The sequence below is a fragment of the Hemitrygon akajei genome, chromosome 16 (genome assembly GCF_048418815.1).
Source record: "Hemitrygon akajei chromosome 16, sHemAka1.3, whole genome shotgun sequence".
NCBI lineage: Eukaryota > Metazoa > Chordata > Chondrichthyes > Myliobatiformes > Dasyatidae > Hemitrygon > Hemitrygon akajei.
This window is the reverse complement of record NC_133139.1, coordinates 68,580,315-68,601,709: the sequence shown is the minus strand read 5'-3', so window position 1 is coordinate 68,601,709 and position 21,395 is coordinate 68,580,315. Positions and strand designations below refer to the sequence as shown.

The 21,395-nt window shown below is 42.5% G+C and overlaps 1 protein-coding gene across 2 annotated transcripts in view; it reads right to left on the bottom strand.

Moving 5' to 3' along the window:
- The window catches only part of LOC140740153 (cdc42-interacting protein 4 homolog), a 170,874-nt gene extending 149,936 nt beyond the window's left edge, over positions 1 to 20,938 (bottom strand). Inside the window, exon 1 of one of the 2 annotated variants that reach the window (XM_073069118.1) lies at positions 20,676 to 20,938. In XM_073069118.1, the coding sequence (XP_072925219.1) occupies positions 20,676 to 20,699 (24 nt within the window). In that variant the 5' untranslated portion in view covers positions 20,700 to 20,938. Of the gene's footprint in view, positions 1 to 19,577; positions 19,611 to 20,675 lie in introns of those variants that run through there. The other variant, XM_073069119.1, reaches the window with a different exon arrangement.
- Between the last annotated feature and the right edge of the window lie 457 nt (positions 20,939 to 21,395).

Below are 21,395 nucleotides of genomic sequence, written 5' to 3'. Positions count from 1 at the left end.
GGTTCCTGTCTAATACATCACTCCAACTCTGTGCATGCTTATCTTATGGGTAAGTCTTTTAAGTGCCATTTTATCAAATGCCTTCTGGAAATCCAAGTAAATAACATCCATAACATAATTCCCTTCTATCCACTGCCTTCATTATATCCTCAAAGAGCACCAGTAAGTTTGTCAAACAGGACCTGCCTTTGCTGAATCCATGCCGTGTCTGCATGATGTTTCCATCTCTTTCCAGATACCTCGCTAGTTCTTCAATGATAGCTTCAAGTATTTTCCCAACTACAGACGTTAAACTAACTGACCGATAATTACTGCCCTTTTGCCTACATCCTTTTTTGAATAATGGTGTGACAGTGTCATGTATAACAACTTTGCAACCATCTGTGACCTCTCCACAATTCCTTTAAATCCCTCAGACTGTTGGGTGGTCTGTAATATAGGCCCATTAACGTGGTCATACCTTTCTTATTTCCCAGTTCCACCCATAATGACTCACTAGACAAGTTCTCCAACCTGTCCTATCCTGACTGAGCACTACCAGGGAAAGTGTCATTGCTAGTAATGTCACCTCTCTTCCTTTAATCACTCCCACTCTGTTGTGTCCAAAGCAGCGGACCCCCTCCCCCCCCCCGGGAATAATGAGCTGCCTGTTCTGCAACCAAGTCTCACTAATGGCTGTAATTCCATGTGTTGTGCCATGCCCTGAGTTCACCTGCCTTTCCTACAATACTTCTTGCATTGAATTAAACATAGCTCAGGACATTAGTCACACCATGCTCAACCTTTCGATTCTTCGTCTGAGGTCTTAACAACACCTGCCTCCACAACCTCTCCACTAACTGTTCCCATCCCCCTGTAAAGTTAGTTTAAACCCCACCATGCAGCATGAGCAGTGTATGGTCACCTGGTGATATATCAGCTGCCCTCACAACTGGGAAGGTCACGATGTGGGCCTTATCTCCAGTATGTGATGCACACAACTGGGGGACACAGCATCAATGAAGCATTTAAGGAGTTAAGTCACAGGTCTCCTAGACCAGCTTGAGGGGCCCAGTGGCTTCCTTCCACTTCCCAGTGGGACAGCACTTGCAAAATCCAAACAGCATGGCATATAATGTATAATACATATATTATGTTTTTATTCTGGATGGAGCGATTACAAGATCTGAAGTTAACCGCAGACATTTACTGAAAGGATCATCAATTATGACACTAAAGATAATTATTACAGGTTGCATTAAGGGCACAGCAAGATGAACAATGTTATTGTAAGGCCGAGTGGGCAGGAACAGACAAAGTAACAAGGGATTATTGGTCAGCAGCTATCTGAAATGTTCATCTTTATGTAGCACAAACAAGTTTTCTAACCAATAACCTAGAAATCTGTACTAGGAATCCAAACTTTCTTGGGTTCAATTCCCACAGCAACAGATTGGGAATTTAAATATGGTGAAATAAATAAGTTGAAACAAATGAGAGTCAGTGTTAGGAATGAAGCTAACGGACTGCGGTAAAATCTATCTAGGTCACTAATGTCCTTCAGGGAAATCTGGAAATCTGCTGTCCTTGCTTGATCTAGCCTACATTTGAGTCCAGACACACAAAGCAATGTGACTGACTCTTAAGTCAGTACAAGAAGCCAATGTAAAGGGAATCAGGGGTGGACGGTTCTGCAAAGGAGTCAGAAGTTACCCATAAGGAAAGGAGGCTGAATCACCAACAGGAGAAACATTTATGATGGTTTTGAGTCCGAAGTATCATGAAAGCAGCAAAGCCATTCTGTGTATAGTTCTGGTCGACCTGTTTTAGGAAAGATTATTTAATTAGAAAGAGTGCAAAGAATACTGAAAGGCTTAGATAGAGGGACATGGAGAAGATATTTTCAATAGTGTGAGAGTCTAGGATCAGAATAGAAGGATGGCCCTTTAGAACAGAGATGAGAAGGATTTTTTTTTAGCCAGAGGATGGTGAACCTGTGGAATTTGTTGCCACCGATGGCTGTGGAGGCCGGGTCATTGGGTGGTTGGGTGGTGGAAGTTGACAGGTACTTAATTAGTAAAGATGATAAAAGTTACAGAGAGAAGGCAGGAAAATGGGGTTGAGGGGGAAAATAAATCAGCCATGATTCAATGGCATAGAAGACTTGATGGGCTGAATACCTAATTCTGCTCCTAAGTTTTATGAATGTTGCCTGGACTTGGAGAGCTGGGTTGCAAGGTTAGGTTGCATAGACTTGAACTTTAATACAATAATATTTCAGTGCTGTGGTAATGAGTTGTCACTGATGCACCATTGGAAGTTAAACAGTCTTCCACTTGGGGAGTTAGACAAATTTTTCAGGGTTATTTCAGTGAATACAATGAGTTCTAGTTAAGACTTCATTTGCTCCAGTTAGGACCACTTCTTGCCTGAAGTTCAAACTTGAGTGCACAAAACCATGAATGCAGCAAGGCTGTACAGTTTCCAGACTTAAATTTATTTATCACTTGTACATCGAAACATTCAGTAAAACAACCAACACAATGTGAAAATGGGGACACATTTCAGTGCCAACTCAGCATACCCACAATGTTCAGCAGAACAATGCAGAACACAATAAACAACAAGAGTATAACAAGTCCCTCTCCTCCAACCCACACGGACAGTCCTTCAACCCCTAAACAATTTTGGTTGCTCTGTTATTGGAAAGATGTGGTTAATCTAGAAAAAGTGTAGAAAAGATTTGCCAGGATATTGCCTGGACTTAGAGGCCTGAGTTACAAGGAGTGGCTGCGTAGAATTGGATTTTATTCCCTGGAATGTAGAGCAATACAAGACAATAGACAGGGTGAATGCACAGTCTTTTTCCAAAGGAGAGGTTGCTAAAAACAAGAGGCCATTGGTTTAAGTTTAGAGATGAGAGATGAGAGATTTAAAAGGGCTATCGGGGACAGTTTCATTGTGCAAATGGTGGGCATAATTTGGAATGAGCTGCCAGAAATACAATGAGATGGGAAAATTAGCAACATTTAAAAGCTATCTAGATAAATATGCAGATAGGACAGATGGGATTAGTTTACTAGACAACATAGTTAGTATGGATGAGTTAGGCCAAAGCTTCATGACTCTATGACTGCCAGACTGGGTGAGATAAAACTCAGGGACTGACAATGAAAGTTCAAAGTAAATATATTATCAAAGCACAGAAATGCCACCATATCCTAGCCAGAGACTCATTTTCATGCAGGCATTCACAATAGAACAAAGAAGTACAATAGAATCAGTGAGAACCTAGACACAGAGACCAACATGCAACCAATGTGTAAAAAGACAGTCTGTGCAAGTACAAGAAGAAACAAATCAATAATAAATAAATAATGCTAAGAACATGAGTTGTAGAGTACTTGAAACATGGAATGCTCAAAGGGCAATTTCATGATTTTTTTTAAAGAGAGTGCACTTAAATTTAAGTGCCTGTTTTGTAAAGTCAATCACCTCATTGTGCAGGGGCTGTGATATAAATAATCACTTTATGTCTGAAGGATATAACTGAAACAGACAAGAAGTTGCATCACAACTTCTGTGCAAGTTGACCTGAATAAAGTCTGTGTGATGAGTTAACCAAATCTCACAGCACACAAGGAATTTGGATGTAATACAAAGCTTTCCTCCATTCTTATCAATTGGGTTCTGCTGCAGAGAATTCCCAATCCTATTTTTCAGCCCTTTACTTTTTTCAGCTATCACCTCCCAGCTTCTCCCTTCATTCTTTGAACTCCCTCAGCCACCTACCTGGCTCCTCCTATCACCTGCCAGCTTGTACTCCTTCCCCTTGTCCTACAGATTTATTCTGGCTTCTTATCTCTTCCTTCCAGACCTAATGAAGGGTCTCAGCCCAAAACATTGACTGTTTATTTCCCTCCATAGATGCTGACTGACCTGCCAAGTTCCTCCAGCATTTTGCATGTGTTACTCTGGAGAATGTCCAAGTATCGACTTTAGGTAAGAACTGGACTTAACACTGGAGGCAGATCTGGGCCAGATAACTTGAACCCTCCATCTTCACTGAAATGGCCCAGATGAATTTGTATAACTCCCCAAAGTAGAAGACTCAATTTAACTTCCAGAGGTGCATCACCGACAACTCATTAACCACGGCATTGAAGGATTAAAGATCCCACCTTCCCCCCCAACTATTGAGAAGATAGAGAGATCTGAAAGCATACAAGATCATGATAGGTTTAAACAGGGCAGGGAGGAAAGTTGTTGCCACTTCCCAATGGTAAAGGACAAGATCATTTCAAGTTTTGGGCAAAAGGCACAAAGAGGACAATGAGTAATGCATTTTTAAGTGATCTGCCTGTGGTGCATTAGAGACAGATGGCAACCGGAGCCTTTAAAAGGGTATTTGGTCATCCTGTTATAGGAAAGGTGTCACTGAATGCAAAGACTTATAAGAATGTTGCCAAGACTCAAAGACCTGAGCTATGGGGAGGGGTTAGGCAGATGAGGAGTTTATTCTTCGGAGTGTAGGAGTCAAAACAGTTAGTGCTACTCTATTACAACTACGAGTTCAATTCGGATACCATCTGTAAGGGATTTGTTCATCCTCCCCAAGAACAAGTGTGATTCCTCCAGGTGCTCTGGATTCCTTCTACATTCCAAAAGCACACCGGGTTAGTAGGCTAACTGGTTATTGTAAATTATCCTGTGCTTAAGCTTGAGTTAAGTAGGTGGATTGCTGGCCAGAGAGTGGCTCTTGGGGTCAGAAGGGCCTGTTTTGCACTGCATTTCCAAAATAAAGAAAGAAAGAAAGATGAACGTGCACTGTTTTTTTCTCAGGGAAAAGGAATCAAAATTAAAGGGCATAGGTTTAAGATGAAGGGAAAGGCTTCAAAGGAACCTGAGGATGGTACACACACAGAATGAGCTGCCAGAGGAAGTGGTTGAGACAGGCATAATAAAAACACTTAAAAGATATTTGAACAGTTACATGGATAAGAGAAGTATAGAGGGATGTGACCCAAATGCGGAAAGTTAGACTACATTAGATGGGCATCTTGGTTGGCATAGACAAGTTGGGCCCACTTCCATGCTCTAGCTGTATCTAGAGAGACTCGGGAGAATTGCAAAGGTATAAGGAAGGCTAAAAGATGAGATTGTTCCATGGCAAGCTGGCAGAGACTCAATGGGACTAATGGTCTCTTTCCTCTGTCATAACAAATCTTATATTCTTTCCAGAATGTCGAGAGAATCTGTGTGCAGATTGCTTAGCCTTATGCCTGTCTGTTGGGGAGCTTGTGATGATCTAAGCACCCAGTGACCACATAGCTGGCCTAGTGAGGAAGTGAATGCTCCTGGACACTGGCCAACCCATACTGAAAGAACAGCATTGACATCAGCCTCACACACGCTCTAGTGATCCCAGCAGAGGAAGAGCGCGAAAAAAAAGGAAGAGATACTCGTGGTCAGGATAGATGACTTTTGCTAGCTGCCGAAGAGATTTGTCTGGTGGCTTTGTGAATGGCTTAGAAGTCACCCCCTTTAAGATGATATCCTCTCAATTAAATCAGAGATCAGAGGCTAGCCAAGAGCTTCAAATGCTGAAACACTGTTTGAGAGTTCAGCCAGATGGCCCAATTCCATACAGCCAACTATTTTATAGTCAAATATAAAAGCCTGAGGCCCAAAGGTCAAAATCCTGTGGTGTTAAGCTGCTGTCTCCATTGAGATTGTGACTCAGACTTAATCGTCTTTTTTTAAAAATAAGTTCCTAGGGATGGTTTTGGGGACAGAAAGGGGAATTATTTCTTTAAGCTCTTGCTAGAGAAGTACAGGGCTCTACACCATGTTCTTCAAAGCTACTCCATGGTTTGTTTTTGAGTCCATCCAAGGGGTAAAGTGATGTCTTGGCTCAATTTAGATACAGGAACATCACCCCAGGAATGTCATTGGAGTCAATCCAGATTCTGGTTGATCATGACTCTACAAAGTTTGGAGATTCCAGGTCTTGATGGATGGGTCTCACACATCCACATGGATCTGCCTGGAAACTCCATTGCCAGGCTATATTAACACAGAGACAAGTAGGCCAAACATAAGAGTCATAAGAACTATGATATAAATGGACAACATCCAACTCAGCTCTAAACCTTTTCCCTCCTTTCTTCCTTGGTGTTAACTGGTCAGCAAAATGTGATCCATGCCATTCAAAACATCTTCCCAACTGATCTCATGGCCTGAGTATCTGGGTTGAGTAGAAACATAGCAAAATACAAACTAACAGAAATGAACTGTAAGCACTTGTGTAGAAAGACCCAGGAGGGGCTATCATTCAACATAATGAAGACCTGCATTTTTATAACATAGAAAGACGTCCAGAACACACATTAGCAAACAAAACATGATAACAAGCCACAACAAAATGCTCAGACTGATGGTCGTAGAGATGACTAAGGAAACATTTTAGAAAGGGTTTTCCACAACCCAACAAATTTAACGACAATAGAAAATCATGACATCAAAGCAATTGGTATGACCACAATTTAATATCTCCACAAATAAAGGGTTACCATTTACAGTAAATCACTCATTCAATACTGTTCTGAAGAGACTATGTCACAGGATCATGCGGCACAAGAACAGATCCTTGGCCTACCATGTCCATTAACGCTATTTATCAGCGCAAAGTTCTTCGTCTACGCTGTGTGGCTGTCTCTTTTTCCACAATGGACTGTATTGAGCTCCTAGGTATGTTCAGTTCCTTTGAGGTGGCCTTGTACCCTTTCCCAGGTTTGTACTTCTCTATTATAGTTTCCCTGACATGCCCTGAATGTTCCTTTGTCTGTTGAAAATCTACCATACAAAGAGAGGGCAAGTTGGTAACGTGTAGTATTGCACCTGATGAGAGTTAGCATAGTGATTACAAAGGGGATGAATGCTTTTGCAGCCTCCCAATTTTGTTTTTTTAATTTTTAGTAAATTGACAAAAGGTTTTAGAATTCTTTTGATTTGACATGATGAAAAATGTTTTGTAGATTAGCTTAAAAAATCCTAATTCAATACATCAACGTTTAGAAAATGAGACAGTTAAACGTGAAAATAGTTGTGGGGGCTGAATACTTTTTCAAGGCACTGTACCTCTGTGATGGGCAAAAGTTTCTTACCATCTACCCTACCTGTGCCACTCATAATGTTGCATACCTCTATCATGTCATCCTGAATCTCACCTGATACAAGGAAAACAACCTCAGTCTCGCCAGTCTCTCCTCATAACTAAAACATTCCATATCTTAGTGAATCTTCTCAGCACTCTCTTCATAGCAATAGGCAACTAAATATTCAATTCCAATAATTTCAGTGTGTTTTGAACCAAAGGAGGAAGGAAGTTGCTTTAAAACCCTGACACTCAATGTCAGATGATAAGACTAGGTTTTAGTTCTACTCTCTATTCCCATTCCAACATCTTAGTTCATGTTCTCTGCTACTGCCACATTGAAGCCACCCTCGTTTGAGGAGTAACACCTGATTTTCCATCTGGGCAGTTCCCAACTTGTGGCATGAGCATGGATTTCTTTAACTTCCAGTCATTTCACACACCCCCCCCTTCACTTTTCTTTCATTCTTCACTCTGGCTTCCCTTTTAACTCTTTCCCCATCACCTCCTTTGGGTTCCCCTCCTCTTTCCCTTTCTCCTATGGTGCACCCTTCTCTCCCATCAGATTCCTTCTTCAACTCTTTACCTTTAAAACCTATCACCACCCAACATCCCCACTCACCCAGCCTCCTCCCCAGCTTGATTCCACCTATCACCCTCTAGCTTGTACTCCTTCCTTTCCCCACCTTATTCTGACTTCTTCCACAACAAAGGGCCTTGTCCCAAAACAGCGACTGCTCATTCCTTTGCATAGATCTGTTGAGCTCCTCCAACATGTACAGAACCCCCTGTGGCCAGACTAGGTTTTGGCTGATTTACCATCAGATCCTTGTGGTCTCATACTGAAGTGAAGCAAGGCGATTGCTGCAGGAACAGATCCCAGTGACAGTCACTCACGACTGGTCAACTATCACAGTCTGACCACGTGACCCGACTGCGCTGTGCTTGGATGCCGAGAATAAAAGTTGAATCAGGAAGAACAACAAGAAGTTACAGTGAAGAGAATAACTGGAAAAATTACCTCATCGTTGTACATCACACCAATCACAGCACAGATAGAGGCCATTCAGACACAACTAGTTTGTGCCAACAAATGTAATATTGTAATTACCCAGACAATACAAAAACACTTTACACACAAAGTGTTTCACACCCAATAAAATCCTTTTATATAGCATCTTCAACATCCTCCCCAGAATGCTGAAAAGACTTCCATAGATAGCCTATAACTTCATGTCCCCTCCCCAACCCAAGTACAATCAGTGTTAGACTTACAACAGTCAAAATGTGCACAGCAAAAATGTCACAGCGTACATTTAGATCTTTCATCACTTAGCCAACTCTGACTGGGTTAGTTGAAGGAGAAATATACTCAGCGGCCACTTTATTAAAGTACCTTTTTTATGCTCGTGGTCTTCTGCTGCTGCTGTAGCCCACTTACTTCAAGGTTTGACATGTGCATTCAGGAATGCTCTTCTACACAACACTGTTATAACATGTGGTTATTTGACTTACTGTCAAATTTGAACCAGTCTGGCCATTCTCCTCTGATCTCTCACCTTCACAAGGCATTTTTACCCACAGAACTGCCACTCAATGGATTTTTTTTTTTGCTTTAGGCACCATTCTCCGTAAACTCTCGAGATTGTTGTGCATGAAAATCCCAGAAGATCAGCAGTTTCTGAGATTCTCAAACCACCCTATCTGGCACTAACAATCATTCCATGGTCAATGTCACTTACACTACATTTCTTCCCCATACTGATGTTTGGTCTGAACAACAACTGAACCTCTTGATCAAGAGGTTTTATGCATTCAGTTGCTGCCACATGATTGGCCAATTACATATTCGCATTAACGAGCAGGTGTACAGCGTAACTAATAAGGTAGCCACTGAGTGTACATGCAAGGTTACCTGGACAAGTTGCCTACTCTTCTCCAAATGAGCCAGCATGATTCTTTTCACCCTGATTGAAGATCTAATCTAAAAGACACACAATGCAGCCCAGCATTCCACAGCAACTGCCCCAAAGCTCCAGTCTCTGGAATGGGATTTAACACACAAATACTTCATCCATTAGTCAGAGAATTTAGGAACTTGCTCAAAGTATGATGCAGCCTACGTGACTAAATGCTTGCACACATTCATGGAGAGAACAGGGAAGATTCCACTCTAAATGGTAGGTCAATTGGCCACTATAGATTGTCCATGTAGTCTGGAACGAAAGGGGATAACTCCACTCGCCTCATCATATTGATATGGATTGATATTTATTATTTTCTCTTTCTTTTTGTATTTGCACAGTTTGTTGTCTTTTGCACACTGATTGAACACCACATAGTTGGTGTGGTCTTTCATTCGATTCTGTTACGGTTACTATTCTTTAGAATTATTGAGTATGCTTGCAAGAAAAGGAATCTCGGGGTTGTTACGGTGCCATACACGTACTTTGAATTTCACCCCGCAGCATAGGTAAGAGACAAAATAATTAGCAACCACCTGAAAGAGAAAAATGTTGCAGAGATACAGAGAAATTGAACTGCTGGGAACCTGTATACAACAGAAGAGCAAAATGCCTTTTTACATTATATGTCAATAAATTGGATGATGGAATTGATAGTTTTGTTGCAAAGTTTGCAGACGATATGAAGATAGGTGGAAGAGCAGAAATGGCAGACGGAATAGTGCGGAATACAGTGTCGGGAAGCATACGGTCATGCACTTTGGTAGAAGTAAAAGGGTTGACTATTTTCTAAATGGAGAGAAAATACAAAAAACTGAGGTGCAAAGGGACTTGGGAGTCATTTCAAGAGGAATAGAATATAAAAGCAAGAATGTCATCGTGAGACTTTATAAAGCACTGGTGAGGCCTCACTTAGAATATTGAGAGCAGGTATGGGCCCCTTATCTTAGGAAGGATGTGCTAAAACTGGAGAGGGTTCAAAGGAGGTTCACAAAAATGGCTCCAGGATTGAATTGCTTGTTATTGGAAGACTGTTTGATGGCTCTGGGCCTGTATTCACTAGAATTCAGAAGAATGAGGGGTGACCTCATTGCAAACTGTTGAATGGTGAAAGGCCTTGATAGAGTGGATGTGGAGAGGATGTTTTCTATGGTGGGAGAGTCTAAGACCAGGGGGGACAGCCTCAGAATAGAGGGGTGTCCTTTTAGGACGGAGATGAGGAGGAATTTCTTAAGCCAGAGAGTGGGGAATCTGTTGAATACTTTGCCACAGGCAGTTGTGGAAGCCAAGTCTTTACGTACATTTAAGGCAGAGGTACAGAGATTCTTGAGTGGTCAGGGCATGAAGGGATACAGGGAGAAGGCAGGAGATCGGGGCTGAGAGGAAAATTAGATCAGTCATGATGAAATGGTGGAGCAGATGCAATAGGACCAATGGCCTAATTCTGCTCCTATATCTTACAGTCTTATGAGTTCCTCCAGCATTTTGTGTGTTGAATACCAGTATCTGTAGATTTCTGGTGTTTTTGATTTCCCATTTACCATAATCCCATTTTATTTGCCCTTCATTCCCAGAATCTCCCACCACCAGATTCTACCATTCACCTACACATTACAGGACCAATTGCAACCACCTTTGGGATGTGGGAAGAAACAGAATCAGGTTTTGTATCATTGGCACGTCACAAAATTTGTTGTTTTATAGTAGTGCAATACATTAAAAAACTATAAATTAAAATTATAAATGAATATATTAAATATTATTTATATTCAATTAAATAAGCGTTGCAAAAAGAGAGCAAAAAATGAGTAGAATTCATGGGTTGGTTTATCAACCATTCAGAAATCTGATGGCACAAGGGAAGAGGCTGTTCCTAGAACTTTCAGCATGCCTTCAGGCTTCTGTACCTCCTCCTCCCCCCCTAAGGACCTGGAGGAAACCCAGGCAGCCACTAAGAGAACATGCAAACTCTGCACAGACAGCACCAGAGGTCAGGATGGGATCTGGTTCACTGGAGCTGAGACAAGAACTCTACCAGCTGTGCCACCCTCTCAGGAAGAGTGATGGGACTAGCATACCATGCTTGATGAAGCAGGGCAGTAAGGGTGGTTTCAGTGGTGACGGGTGAAGAGATGCTTCAGATTCAATTTCCAGGAATTTTCTCTTCACTAGTAACACGTGGTGCCAGACCTTAAAACTTGTACTTCAATTAAAAATGCCTTCCCTCCACTTTGCAAATTACATAAGCAGTCCAGATAACTCATTACGAACTTCAAAATTTAAAGTTTATTATCAAAGTACGTATATGTCACCATATACTACCCTGAAATTCATTTTTGCCAGGCATTCACCGTACAACAAAGAAATACAATGGAATCAATGAAAAAATACAAAGACTGACAAACAACAAAAAATTTCAAAGCACATCATCAAAATATGTATACAATATAAAACCCTGAAATTCATCTTCCCGCAAACAGCCACAAACAAACACCACAGAACCTGTTTAAAGAAGAATCGCACAAAGACCAAACATCCCGTGCACGATGAAATCGCGTGAACAAAAGCAGGCAAATAACACACAAAACATGAAACATCAAGCCACGGAGTCCCTGCAGGAGAGTCTGTATCCACAAGCCACCGAGGTGAGCGAAGCCAGTCCAGAAGTCGATGGCCGCAAGCCACGGCCACCAAGGTGAGCGAAGCCAGTCCAGAAGTCGATGGCCGCAAGCCACAGCCACCAAGGTGAGCGAAGCCAGTCCAGAAGTCGATGGCCGTAAGCCACGGCCACCAAGCCGGTCAGCTCAGCGCTGCGTCAATGCTGCAAGCCACAGCCAGTTCCGCGCCTCGAACAAATCGCTCAAATAGTAGAAAAAAAAACAATAACACACGGAACATAAACTGCAGAGTCCCTGAAGTGAGCCAAAGACAGAGCTGAGGACATCAAACCGTAGAGTCCCCAGAAGTGAATCCACAGAAGGAACCGCCTAGGAACTGCACGTTGAGGATTAGGAATCGAACCTTGTGGCGTGGGACTCGAGACTCCTGCACGTTCTACCAGCAGGAGACCAGTAAAACGCAAACAGATAGCACTGAACAGCTGGCTGTTTTTCCTCTCTCGTCCCCGTCGATTTTAATCTTGTTCAATGCTTTAATTAGTGCTGAATAATGGAGCCAGCCACGGATTCACGTTCCGCCATTAGGAATTGATGGCCGCCCTTCTCATTCTCACCAAATTGGCTGGGAGATCACAAAAGCAGCAGATCCTTTAGTCAGTTCAAAAATACATCCTTACAGTGGAAATTACACAAACTGCAATCAATCGCAGTTCAGGAGAAGTATACTTAGAAAAAGGAGAAGGGTATCAAGTAGTTTCATGAGCTGTCTGCAGGATGTCGCCATTGGCCACTGGCACCATCTTGCCAGGTGCAAAGGAAGACAAACTGTGCAAATACAAAAATAAAACAGATAATAGTGAGAACATGAGTTGCCAAGTCCATAGGTTGAGGAATCAATTCAGCGTTGAGGTGAGTCTAGTTATCCATGCTGGTTCAGGGGCAATGGTTGTTCCTGAACCCGGTGGTGTGGGACCCGAGACTCCTGTACCTTCTTTCCAATGGCCGCAGTGAGAAGAGGGCCTGGTCTGGATGGGGAAGGTCCTTGATGATGGATGCTGCTTTCTTGTGGCAGAGCTCCTTGTAGATGAGCTTACTGGTGTGCGGAGGGAGTGTGATTACGGACAAAGGAAGTCAAGAGAGGAAAAGTTAAGTATGTATCTTCAGTGTATTTTGTTCTTATGTTTTCAAATTGAACTCCAGCCTACAGGTTATGACAAAGATTCTGTAAATCCCAATTAGCTGTGTGTTCGGGCTCCAATGCACGTTGCTAATCTCTGTACAATGGATTTGGCAGGAAGCAGAGGAACCCGATGCTCTGCCAGGGAAGAAGACCTACAGCTTCATCAGACCTCATGTAAGCAGAAGTGATAAGGAACCTTATAACTGAGTCACTCTTTGGGAAAATGCTTGTAAGTTGCTTCAGTTTGTAGGAGTTACACAAAAGAATGTAACAAAACGCTGGAAGAACACAACAGATCAGGAAGCATCTATAGAGGGGAAGAGACAGTCTAAGTTTCAGACTTAAAGCCTCTATCAGGATTGGAAAGGAATGGGGGGGGTAGGGTGGGAAGGAGTACAAGCTGGAAAGTGATAGGTGAAGTCAGTTGAGGGGTTAGTCAGAAGGAATGAAGCCAGGTGAAGGGAAAAGTGGGTGGGTGGGTGAATGAGGGATAAAGTGAGAAGCTGGAAGGTGATTGGTGAAAAAGGTAAAGGGCTAAAGAATAAGCAGTCTGGTTTAAGATGGCACTGGTGAAACACAGTGACGACTTACTGGCAGCAAACAAAACTACTGTTTTTTTAATCTCACTTTTCTGGAAGCCGATCACTCCAATCAATAGCCTGTAACTTTCCTTTCAGAGTTGAGCTTTCGAATCACCAGTATGACCTGGCAAGCATAGGCTGAACTGAGGTGGCAGGGCCCGGGCCCAAGAGCAAGGAACAAGCCGACGTTTGACCAATTCCAGCACCAGGCCAGATTTGAAAGATAGGTACCGGCCGAATCGAGGTGGTGGAGCTCAGACCCAAGCGTGCATTAAAGCGGCGGGGCCTGGTCCGAGATTAAGGAACGAGCTGAGATTTGGCTGATTTAAGCCCCAGACCAGATTGAACTGAACTGTTCAGCTCGTTGCTCAGCAAGGTTTACTCATCTCTGAGGCTGTGGTCTGCAATGAACTGGGTCCTGGACTGGCTGTGGCCAGCTTTGGGGCTGTGAACTCAACTCTGAATGTGATTTGCACACTTTTTACTGTTTGCACGATTTATTCTTTTCTCTCCACCCCCCCCCCCCCACCCCACATTGGGTGTTTGACAGTCTCCTTTTTTTAAAGGGTTCTATTGAACTTCTTTGTTTTTGGCTGCCTGTAGGAAAACAAATCTCAAGGTTGTATTTAGCGGGGGGACATCACGTGATGACGTAGGATCGAGACGCAGGGACCCAGCTCTCCCATAAAAAGTTAATAAATTAATGTTTAAATGAAGAAAAGTTAGTCAATACTTTCTAAAAGTTACTTATAAACGACTCCGGACTGTGTCAAGCTATGCCTCAAGGAAGGAAGATGAAGAAAACTAATACCGGGAAGACTACGCAAGTTGGAACAAGAACAAGGCCCACGTCTACCAAGGAACCGCGGTCTCAGGTACATTATATCACCGGCGATACGGAACAGGAGACTGTGGCAACATTGGCCACTTCCAAAGGAAAAGACCATCGTGAACTGCGCAAACGCGAAGGATGGAGCACGCACAAACGGGAGCAACAAGAACTACAAAGCCCAGCTACCACTGCAACTGAAAGTGATAGCGAATCGGAGGGAGAGTCAAATCTCTCGGAAGGATCAGATGAAGAAGGAGTTAAAAGTCCTTCTAGAAATATAGAAAAGACTTTGAGGCAAATAATGCGTAAATTAGACACATTAAAAGTAATTAAAAATAATCAAAAAATACTCGAAAAAAAATGACCAATATGGAGATTATGCTTGATAAAATGACAAAGAGACAGGAAAAAATGGAAAAAAGAATTACGGACTTGGAAACTACAACGGAAGACATGGTTGAAAGAATGGACAAAATGGAAAAGGAAAATACTGCTTGGACATCAGAAAGAAAACAATTTATGGAAAAAATTGATAAGCTTGAAAATCTCAGTAGACGAAATAATATTAAAATTGTTGGACTTAAAGAAGATATAGAAGGAGAAGATCCAATAAATTTTTTTCAAAAATGGATCCCTGAAAAATTGGAAATGGAAAGAGAAACTTCAATTGAGATTGAAAGGGCGCATAGATCTTTAAGGTCAAGACCTCGAGCTGATCAAAACCCACGATCAATTTTGATAAAATGCTTACGATACCAAGACAAAGAAAAGATCCTGAAGGCCGCTGCCCAAAGTGCCAAAAATAGAAATGGGCCACTGATGATAGCAGGGAAACCAGTTCTTTTTTATCCTGATATAAGTTACAACCTGTTGAAGAGAAAGAAGGAATTTAACCCAGCGAAAAAAGCTTTATGGGAAAAGGGTTATAAATTTACAATGCGTCACCCAGCAACACTGATAATTTTTTTGGAGGAGGGGAAAATTTTTTTTTTCCGATTACCGAAAAGCGGAGGAGTTTGTACAAGAACTTCCATCTATTCGCTAATTACACATAGAGGCTTCCAAACGTAATGGATTGAAGATGAAGATAGACCCAAGGAACAGAAGTGATGGACATTTATGGATATTATAGAAGAGAAAAGCAAAATTTTAGAAATACTAAATGAGAATAGTATTTTTTTTTCTCTTCTTATACATATACTTTTTTATGTTGCGGGGGGGCTGGGAGGCTGTGGATCGGTTACTGCGGGATTCACGTGTGTAATCATGGCGGTTGCCATGACCCGTACAGCAGAGGGGGGTAATGTTGTGTTTTTTTTTCCACAACATTAGTAGGGGGGTATTTTGTTTTTTTTCCTTTATGATGATTGGTGGGGACACACATAGCAACATGGAGATTTTTATAAAGATTTCCCAGAATACCACGAAAGTGGAAAGATTAGGTATTATTATAGATTGGAGTAATATAATAAAAAAAATAATGACTAATCTACTAAATTTTTAAAGTTTTAATGTTAATGGGCTTAATGGGCCAGTAAAAAGAAAAAGAATTTTAACATATAAAAAAAAATGAGAACTCCGTGGAGCATGTGGGGATCTTCCAACATCCAGGCATTCCCTTTTTTTTTTCTTTCTTATTTTTTTAATAGGGATGTTAGGGGGAGGGGTTAAGGGGAGGGGGGCTGGGTAACATTTTTTTTTCATACACATTTATTCTGTAACTATTTGAAAACAATAAAAAAAGTTTTTTTAAAAAAAAGGTTGTATTTAGCGTACCTACTTTGAATTTTGAATCTGATTGAAAAGGAACATGGATCATGGGAGCTGTGGTGGCAATTCTGGGTGAACACGTGGTTGAAGAGTCATAGCGCAGCAGAAATCACAGTGAGTGAGGTTCTCACTGAACACCCAATGAAAAGAAGATTTACCTCAATTTAATAGGGTAGACGTACCTCCTAAGAGACTTTGCAGTAGAGTAGCAAATCAAAAACACAAAAGATTCTGTAGATGCTGAAATCCAGAGTAACACACAGTCAATGGTACGGAAGAACTACAGTTTCCTCTTGTACAAAGAGCACAGACCCACCATTTAGCAAATATGACAAACCAAAGTGAAAAGGATTATGCTGGGTCTTATAAAAATCAGAGAGGACCCAGCCCTGCAGGCTTTAACATCCGATCTTCACTGCAAAAAGCCCTATTTTTTTAAAATTATGAAATATTCCTGCTAGTTTAACCACATCAACACTGAGTTGTATGGAAAAACAGAAACGTCAGAAGAACTTAGCTGATCAAGCCCACCATCAAGGACATCTTCAAAGGGCCGAGCTTCAAAAAGGCAGCATTCAACTTTAAGGAGCCTCACCATCTTCTCATTACTACCACCAAAGAGGGACAGGACCCTCAAGACTTGCTGAGTGTTCCAACAGCTCCTGTTCTTATTTCATATTTCCAACATCCGTAGCTATTTTGATTTGTCCTCCAATGTTCTAGCCAAGTGACTTTGAATGGTACTTGCTCCTATGTGCAGACATTCATCACTCTATCAGTAAATCATTACAACAAATTTAGCCGTCATTAGCACGTTGTTTACCATTAAAACTTGCCTTCCTACATGACTAATCCACTTTATAACTACTTCTGTGGGTGCAAAATGCTCCAAATGTGGGCATGTATGATATAAATGCAAAATACATAAATTGATGGGATGTACAAAAGGCCACAATAGCAAAGTAAATCAAATGTTACGTGTGACAGAAAAATAGCCAAGATTTTCAGATTATGCCTATACTTCTCATTACTTCCGTAAAGCAGCTGGAGTAATCAAAGACCCCACCCACCCCAGATATCTTCCCTTCTCCCTCCTCCCTCAGGCAGAAGATGCAAAGTACAGAAAGCACATGACACCAGGCTCAAGGACACTATTGAAATACTACTGAATAGTAATCTGGTACAATAAAATGGACTGGACCCACCAGATTCTGCAGATGCTGGAAATCCAGAGCAACACACTAAATGCTGGAATAATGGAATCTATGCTATAAATGCTGGCATCTACGGAAATGAATCAACAGTCGACATCTTTGGCTGGAGCCCTTCATCAGCATGATAAGATGGACTCTTGACCCACCTTGTTAATGGTTTTATTGTTTACTTGCACCACACTTTATTCTCCATTCTGTTCTTTTACCATGCTTTCCTCCAGTGTTCTAGGTAATGAATTGATGTAAATTCCAGACGAACAGTATGCATCTTGGCACATCTAACAATCATAAACCAATTCCAATTCTGCACCTGAAGTATTTTGCTTATGAGCAAGGTAACACTTTGTTTGACTAACACACACAAACTGCTGGTGGAATGCAGCTGGCCAGGCAGCATCTATAGGAAGAAGTACAGTCAACGTTTTGGGCCAAGACCTTTAGTTGAGACTTTGTTTGACTTCACTTTTCTCAAAAGGCAACTCTCGAAAGATACATCCTAACCCACTGGATATTTCCAACATTTTTTTAATCTCAAGTTTTCATTATCTGCATTTTGTCCTCACACTTTTCAACTGTGTTTTATTTAAAGCTGATTAAAGTTGATTGGACTGAAACATCTAACTCTGCTTTTGTCTACAGATGCTGCCTGACCTGTTTCCAGCACATTTAATAGCTCTTTAACACCTAGAAATTCAAATGAAAGAGAAGTCATCCGAGCTACTGTGCATGATAAAAAAATAAAATGTTCAACAAAGAAAAGGTTTGATTTGCATACTTTGCTCTACCTCAATGCCCTGGATGCCTAGTATGCCCTCAGGTAGGAGGAAAAAGCAGAGGGAACTAACTGGACAGTACAACACTCACGTAATGGATCAAGAAGTCTCCTATGAAAAGTGATCCAAAGAAATCAAGACCAGATCAATACAATCACAAACAAGAGAAAATCTGCAGATGCTGGAAATTGTGTGTATTGCCAGACCAATACAAATACAATTCTTCGTGTTCACACAAATTAAACCTCTTGCGCTCTAACAATGTGCTAGAGGAACTCAGTAGATTCCTGAGCATTGGTGAGAGGAAAGGAATTGTTTACATTTTGGGTCAAAACCGTGCATCATTAACAGTTCCTCCACCGCCCCCCCCCCCCCACAGATGCTACCCGACCCCTTGAGTTCCTCCAGATTGTTTGCCAGATTCCAGCATCTGCAGTCTCTTGTGTCCTTCTTGTTTTATCCCATCAGAGGCAAAACCTCCTCCTCCCTCCAGAAACCACTCAGACACAAAGAGCAAGATCCTCGCAGATCCCACCCAGGAGCCGGATCAACGACTCCCCCATTTCTCAGCAACAGGATGGGGTTCTCTTCTCGAGAAGGTAACCCTTGTCGCAATCTGAAGAGTTCTTCAAAAAGGGAAGAAACTCCAAAAACTGCAAACCAAAAAAAAGATAAAAGCTGCAGATGCTGGAAATCTGAATGCTGCAAACACTCGGCAGGACAGGCAGCAAACACGAGGAAATCTGCAGATGCTGGAAATTCAAGCAACACACAAAATGCTGGTGGAACGCAGCAGGCCAGGCAGCATCTATAGGGAGAAGTACAGTCAACGTTTCGGGCCAAGACCCTTCGTCAGGACAGGCAGCATCTGTGTTGAAGGAAAACGACTAACACACTAATGTCACCACACAGAAAATTCAAGGGGAACTCTATGGCCAGGCAGCATCTATGGAGGAAAATGAAGAGTCAATGTTTTGGGTCAAGACCTTAAATCAGTTGAAGGGCCTTAGCCCAAAAAATTGCCTGTTCACTTTCCTCTACAGATGCTGCCTGAACCAAAGAACTCCTCCTGCTTTGTGTGTACCTTGGTCCAGATTTCCAGCATCTGCAGTCTCCGGAGTCTAACATTCCATTTTGCCAAAAATGTCATCAACATGAAACATTAACAGTCTCTCTCTCGCCAGAGATGCTGCCTGACCTGAGTGCTTTCAGCACTTTTTTTCGGTGAGTCATCGAGAGAGTTTGATAGGGAGGGAGCCTCTCCACCTTTGGGATCCTGCACCAGGTGCCTTGAGGGAATTCCCGAGCAGTGCTTTACCTGCGAGTGGGATTAACTCCCAAATGGATTGGGGGGGGGGGAGACAAAAGGGCGGGAGGAGGTGCGTACGGACCTGTTCGGGTCAAATGTCACACCTCCGCGCTGTGGCCTTTATGCCATTCCTTAAAACATTTACAAGTAATCTATTTCAACAGCGTCTTTAGTCAGAAGGGCAAGGAACATACATTATACCTTAAAACCTGGCGTCATTGGAACAAAGGGCTAAATTAAAACGCGGGTACCGTGCGCAAGACAAGGCGAGGTTATAAAGTTGAAAGAGAATCCTCACGCAGGTATGGGAAAAGGGCAAGGTGGGTGGGGGGGGGGAGGAACTTCTATCGAGGGGCAAAAACCATTCGAAGGGCCGAGTGCCCAGCTCACAGCCACGATCCCAGGAGAACAATACCAAACGTATCCGGTTTGCCGCGTACATCCAACTAAATAAAAATCTCACATCCCACCACCCCCCACCCCCAATAAATCGCCAGTTCGCTCTCGGGATCGACAAAGCGTGTCGTGTGCTGCGTACTATCTCGAATTACTGCTCCTCAAAGTTGCAGCTCATACCTTTGAAGATTAAAACAAAAAAAACACCCAGACACACCAAACAGCTGGAGGATTCTCCAAGTAAAGCCAGACAGACCTTGCAGCGAAGGGAAATTTTACAGGAATGAAAAGCAACATGGGGGGGGGGGGGGGGGGGGGGAGATTTCGCCGATATTCCCAAAACCTTTCAGCCTCCTGTAACACCGAAAATCGGCGGTTTAACACAAAAGGTTGTTACATGTTAAGTTAACATTTAATTCAAAGAAGAATGGTTCTAGCATTGACGGGTTTTATTGTAAATATCTATGGAGAGTTTAAAATTACCACACATGGGGGGGGGGGGGGAAGAGAAGGCTCGTGGAAAGTGGTACAGAGAAATCTTCCACAAGGTCTGCAAGTGAAATGTCACAAACCTGGGAAGTCGACCGCTTCGCAGTTTAAAAAAAGATGCGTTTCTTTAACCAAAACAAAAAAAAAATCCCTGCAAATCGTTGTAATCTGGCCAGAGGCGGCCGCTTCCTACAACAGATACATCCACACAAGAAAGGGAGGCAGGGTAAGAGGGAAAAATAGTTTTGGTGTAAGTTGGGCGATGAACTAATTTGGACCACATTGACTTTACACCAAAATAAAACTTTCTTGGGGCATCTCCGATGTTAGCTGCCGTGCGTCCAATACAACAGGAAACTCGCCATCAACATTCCCAGGACATCTGATTTCTTGGCTTTTTTAAACAGCACTTACCCATAGCTCCGATCCCCACTCCATAATGTTCCAACTTTCTATAATCCTGGTCTCGACCAGACTGAGAAGCAACTAGGACCTCTTCAGTTTTAAGATTCTCTCTCTCTCTCTCACTCTATTTCTACCTCTTTGCCGTTGTGGGTCTTTCTTTGGAAAGCAAATATCGATTGTGAGAACTCCTCTTATGAATGAAGTTGCTAAGCTTTCTCAAGCTGTAAACATTACCCCAGCCCTGGCTAATTTCAGTTTGCCAATTTCCCTGCGCTGCGCAGCCCCGCGTCATCGACGCAAATCCGCCTTAAAAGCTCAACTGCGCCTCCCGGCGACCATGGCAGGAACTGCCGGAGCGCCCGGCTCTCGCCTCAAATCTGTCTGCAATGCAGTGTCGGGCTATTGTCTGGAAGCAGATGCTGGGAATTAAGTTATAAACGCAGGAAATGCTGGAAATACTCAGTGGGTCAGGCAGCTTCAGCTCCCGACGAGAGGTCATAACACTGCAATGTTAACTCTCGATTGTCTTTATCCACGGCTGTTGCATGATCTGCTGAGCTTTGATCTATTGTGCAGGATATTTCCACGTGGATGCAGTAAAGATGAGTTGTGCTCAGTTGAAGGGGTGGGGTGGGTGAGAGGGCAACACCAATGAGCTTCTATGCATTGTGTCCTGAATGCAGTCGTTGCCCAAGTTGACAACACCATCCTACAGAGAGACAGAGGACA